The sequence below is a fragment of the Glandiceps talaboti genome, chromosome 18 (assembly GCF_964340395.1).
Source record: "Glandiceps talaboti chromosome 18, keGlaTala1.1, whole genome shotgun sequence".
NCBI classification, from domain to species: domain Eukaryota; kingdom Metazoa; phylum Hemichordata; class Enteropneusta; family Spengelidae; genus Glandiceps; species Glandiceps talaboti.
Genome location: NC_135566.1, coordinates 1,274,001 through 1,280,000, shown reverse-complemented (window position 1 = coordinate 1,280,000; position 6,000 = coordinate 1,274,001). Strand labels below are relative to the sequence as shown.

The window sequence follows — 6,000 nt, the reverse complement described above, 5'->3', positions numbered from 1 at the left end:
GGTTTTGCAAGCGATAACAATCGTTTTAGATTTACAGGTGCAGCTTTAGGCGTCTTAGGTTTACCATCCTCATCTTCCTCTATTCCTTCATCATTCAGTTTGTGTTTGACACGGAGTATTTTCAGTTTACGCAAGAACACAGGATAAAGTACACAAAGTAACAACTCTAGGAGAGAGAAGGCAAATGCTGCTATACAACAAGCTTGGTACGTTACGTGCATGTCTTCGTAACTTTTGTTCAACAGTATGAGCACACCTTTCGTTGTCGTATATGCGATGCTCAATAACGATAAAATAAATGTTGAAACATGCATGATAGCTTTACGTTTCTTGAGAAGTGGATTATATGGGTCTTCTATTTGTGCCATGGCGATATCTTCTAGCTTGCCAAAGATAGGGAATAGAATGATCAGCTTCAGTAAGGAAAGACAGGCCAACTCAAAGACGGACGTAGTAATTTTCCATTCAGTGATACTATTAACCATATATTTACTGTGACCCCCTGTAATACAAAATATGAGACATTAAATAATAGGTTAGGGCTATACTATTCCTTGTGTCTTCAGACATATTTGTACTGAAAACATACACATTCATTCCCAGCTGAGATCATAATAGCTCCTAACTTGAAGACATACAACACACAAAATAACACTGGTGAGTTTGCTCACTCATGGCAATCAGTTATCTTGTTTTTTACCTAATTTGTCTTTGCATTACGAAGTCTTCTCTTAGCTCACTTCATTCAAGCAAATGCATCAGTGTTTTTTCACCAGTTGTATTATTACTTGCAACTCATGGATAAAACGACTGATGGAAATAAATAACACATTGACCAATACTTTGATTTGTTACTTTGGGTTTCAATTTAAAGATGACTGTCTATATCTGTCACAGATGTTAAGCTATGACTTCTCCAGAGTTGTCTGTATGAAAGGACCTTTCTGATTTCACTGATAAGTTATAGGATATTTGCATCTTATAGCAAGCCACATACATTTATCAAAATACCTTCATTTTTAATCTCTCACACCCTTAAAGGTGATTCAAAATGCTCACATTCACTATCGCTAATTTGCTAGACGACACGTTTGTGAAACGCATTCTGGTTTTAAAACTTTTAAAAAGCATCTGCAAACACCTTAAAATGACCTTTTTTCAGTCAGTTCCCTTCGGATTTACTTTGAGAGTTTTCGGATATTAGCGATAGTGAATGTGAGCATTTTGAATCACCTTTAATTGTTAAGTTCAAATGAAATGAAGCAATAGCAACGTCAGCAAATTATGACTTTACCTGTTAACCAGAGAGCAATACACGTTGCTGCATCTAAAAAGAAGAACAACTTGGCAACTCTGCCAAACCTCACGGTTGGTAAAGTATAGTAGATACGACCCATCTTGTTGTCTAGTTAGTCTGTGGAAACAAAATAAGGCTTTACTTTATACATATCTTAATACACATTTCTGTCAATTGTATTGATTCTTTATTCTATAATATATTGACATCTCAGTGTTTGTTATCAAGTCGTCTTGTTGTTGTCTTTTTAGAGAGTCCAGGGAAAGACTAGCATCAGGTTAACTGTATGATATTTAACCCTCTTTCAATAAAATTTAAATTTAAAAAAAATGCAAATATTTGTTTTAGTCTAGTATTCTACCTGTAGACTTGAATGCAAATACTACACCACTTCAGCTATCCTAACTGACATTTTGACTTTTGAATTTCTGCTCATTCTTTCAAAGACTTTGAAGGCTTTAAGTCTAGTATTTTACAAACATATAATGATATGTATGTAGTGACACTGGTTTTGAAAAGCAGGAAAGTTACATTTGTAATCTCCCCTACAAATTACAATACAAGATATTTCAGATGTAAGCTTAGTCTAACTTGCATCATCATCATCATCATCATAAAAATTTATATAGCACCAAATTCCAAAAAGTCAAATTGTTCAAAGGTGTTAGAACTTGCAGATAACTTTTGATCTTTAGAATATAGCATATCACTACACAAATTTCAGGTTTTAACGAGTACACATCTAACTGGACCAAATGCTGTATATCTTGATGATACACCCTTTTATCATCAATGTATTATGTCACACTAATGAAGGTAACTGTTGGAGTAAGGAGATATGTCTACACATAACACATCACTGAGTCGATGCTAATTAAAGCTCTAAAAATTTAATAGTAAGCAGAAATATACTTACAAGTAGATGGATAATAACTATTGGTAATCATTGTTGGTAAGATTTTAGAAAATGAATCAAACAGGTGAATCAAACAGGTGGTTGTTTTTGCTGGCTACCTGCTACTATATGTCCCACTGATTATACACGAGTGTATTGGTAGAGTTTTATGGGGTCTGTGATCACCATCATCCAATCACATTCATACATGTATGTATTTGAATTTAAGATACTATTGTACTCAATATTAGTCATGGAGAAAGTATGCAAGACTATTTTAGAATCACATACATACCTGGTTATGGAATGGATTACCTATACACTCATGGAATGAGATGTTGACACTATGCGTAATTGTAATTTGAATGACAATATACATATATCATTGATATTTGCATGACAATTAAACTGCTTTGTCACTGACAAAATTAAATGTGTTTCTTACAGCATGGCACAGCTATTATTTATGTATTCTAGTGCTGGTATACCAGTCAATTGATTTAAAAAAGAAAAAAAAATTGTCAAGGCAATACCATTGTGTTGTCATGGCAATATCATTTTATTCCAGCCAGGATAAAATGTTCAAGACACGTGGATCTAACTCTGACTCATGAGATTCAATGTCACATGACCTAATTGTAAGTGGAACAATGACCTCACTCACTCTCACAGTAAGGTCAACAAGAATACCTACACTTTATCACCTACAACTTCATTCACCTGTAGTATTACTCTACTATTGTATGTTGTCCAATCACTGTAGATAATACAAATCTGGTTTATGCAATGGGCCCGGTCTGATGCTATTCCTATCTCAGCAGAGCAGTTTCAAGGTCAAGAGGGGTATTTTATCTTATTCTACTGTACAATTGGTTAGATGTTGTACATTCTTGCAAATCTATTACAAATTTAAATGCGAACTCAGCATTCCAGTATTTACTGACTCGTCACTTTTATGCCATTATCCATTAATATTTCCTATTATGTATTAAAGTCCAAAGGCTCAGTGACTGGAGGAGGGAAATGTGCCTATACAGTACATTATATTACTACAAAGGTGGGTTTGCAAATATTATACACTACTACTAAACAAGGAATTCACTACATCAATTATCAAAATCGGCTGGTTTTCTTTATCATTTTATTAAGATTAGTAATCAATGGAGATACAGTTACAAGGTTACCATGGCCCTGTTGTGTTACTATCCACACTACTCATATGCACTACCACAGCAGTGTTAAGTCATATAATGGTGACAAATTACATGTTACACGATAAAACTTCAAGATATTCTACTCCAATGAAACACATGTGAAAGTAGGGGAGGTACACGTGCACATAATAGTCTAGATCACTGACGTAATGTTAGTAGTACCGCTTTATTCTAATTTATATGCATAGTGCACTGCTATTGCTAATCTAGAATGTCAATAATTGACTCGTGACTGCACCTGAGGTTGTCACTTCGGATTTTGATCGTGTTAGAAATCTAATGTGTTTACAAGTTCACCGACACGCGTGTGAAAGAATGGTCCATACAAATTATGTTTAGCATGACAGTGTATATTGGAACAATTTGAAAGAGCGAGAATCGAGTTGTACCATAGACTCCCCTCCACTGTCTATGGTTGTATCGTACCGGCGAAATACCTGTGCTGTCCCATGCCTGGCACAGCGGCGAAGAACGAGCGCCGTAAGTTTGAGTATAGCAAAATACTGTATGCTACAAACTTACCAGTAACGTTAGACAGTTGATGCGGTGATGTCTATTTCCTTTTAGCTGTTATACTACTAGCACAGTGCAATAAATACAGCACGAACTCGTATCCAAAATAATGCTGTCTCAGCTGTGTAACACAGTTCATGTATTACGTCAGTGGGTCACGCTCTTCACGAGAGTCTCGTGAAGTCTCGTCCCGTTTCTGCTAAATCATCGATTCTGTGATTGTTTATTTATTTATTTATTTATTCATTCATTCATTCATTCATTCATTCATTCATTCATTCATTCATTCATTCATTCATTCATTCATTCATTCATTCATTCATTCATTTATTTAATATTTATTTATCTATTTATTTATTTATCCAACACAAACATCAGAATCGATATCATGTTGCCAATTAAATAAAAGTAAAAGTAAAAAAATATATATAAATAATGACATTTAATGATGGCTTTTCTTTTTATCGCAGTAGAGTACTGAAGTTGACTTAGCCTTACTAGTACTACATCGCAATATGGTGTTGATCTAAACTGAGAAGAATTTGAAGTCTTCGTTGTCCTTTTTATCCCGGTGATACATGTGCATTCTGGGAGTGACCTCCATTTGACTCGCTCGAAATTCGAAGTCGGACGTTAGGTTGGGCTCAAGCCTACATGTGCTTACGTACATCTGTGTGTCTTTTACAATATTTTAGTCATGCGTCAATTACATGTAACACCACAGGAAAGCTGTGGAGATAATTAGCGGTTTGTATTTTCGGAACTTTTCCATAGAAGTCAAAAGGACGACCTTGAGCCTGAGGGATCGACGACAGATTGAGACTGCAGGGCAGTGCAAAGAAGTGTATGGTTGACATTTCATGTAGTGATCAGTGAAAAGTTTGTGAATCTCAACGTTTTGTGGTACGTCCACCCATTGTCCTATATATGGGAGGCTAGTCAGAGGTCTGCTACGTTCGACGCCCCACCGGAGGCCAGGCTGACACTACTTGATCAGCAGACGCCTTTTTTGCTGAAGCTTGTCCTCACTAAAGGTCACGTGTCCTTTTATGACACCTTGTTTGTAAACAAACGAGAGACCATGTGGTTTTTGTTACCATTTCTGTGTTTAGGTTGTAGTTCATTACTGCCGATATTATGGATTGTTATATTACCATTCTATGCTGCATTTTGTGGACCTCAACCTGTACTTCGACTGTCTATTTTAATGGCTGTTCATTCAGGAGTAATGTCCCTCATACCTGCAGTAGTGGTGAGTTTTATCACGTTCCCATGGTTATATAGATATAAATATCAGCTATATTACGTTTTGTGGTGCTTGGATAAGGACATGAACAAAAACAGAAATGAGAAAAAAGGAACGACACAATATATACAAAGTATATTTTGTTCTCACTTCTTTTTGTGTCACTCCTGATTCAAATTGTTGTGCAATTTACTGACTGCATTAACCTTACTATCAAAAATGGAAGACGCTCTATAGTATAATGCCATATTTGAAAGAAAGAAACCGAATTCAAATGAGTGTGTATGAATACAAGAGAACTCACCCTGTAGGAGAACTCAGCCTGTTGACAACTTGTCCAGCATGACAACTCTCCTAGTTGTGAACTTGGCCAGTACAAGTTTTACTTATTTTACAACTTGCAGTTGTACTGTAGTTATCCCCCTTTGGCCACACTGTACTCAAAGGGTGCCACAAAGCGTACACATCTGACAACCTAGGCCTGTAGTGCATAAAATAGTTCCGTTGATCATTACAAGTTGGCATCCTAGCGCTGTATGAGATTGGTCATGCCATACTCAAATAATAACATCACTGAAGCATACGTACTGACCTCGCGTCTTACATTCTGAGCATTGTTTTATTGCATACCAGCTGAGTTCTCCTGGCCAAGTTCGCAACTTGCCAAATTTTCTCAATACGCTATGTACAATAAATCTTCAGTTTCAACTTGTCTATTCACAAGACAATGTCTTAAACAATAACTAGCATGAATTTCAGTCATGATATTCTTTTGTAATCGACATTGATGTATCATTCTGAGAGTAGTATTTAACACAACTGAGAATCAGTAGTC

The 6,000-nt window shown here is 36.0% G+C and overlaps 1 protein-coding gene across 1 annotated transcript in view; it reads right to left on the bottom strand.

Annotated features, from left to right (window-relative positions):
- LOC144449221 (uncharacterized) overlaps positions 1 to 1,397 on the bottom strand; it is a 9,161-nt gene extending 7,764 nt beyond the window's left edge. Inside the window, exons 1-2 of the mRNA XM_078139729.1 lie at positions 1,295 to 1,397; positions 1 to 502 (exon numbers count right to left, since the gene is read on the bottom strand). The exon at positions 1 to 502 is cut by the window's left edge and continues 1 nt beyond it. Coding sequence (XP_077995855.1) covers positions 1 to 502; positions 1,295 to 1,397 — 605 coding nt within the window. The remainder of the gene's footprint in view (positions 503 to 1,294) is intronic.
- Between the last annotated feature and the right edge of the window lie 4,603 nt (positions 1,398 to 6,000).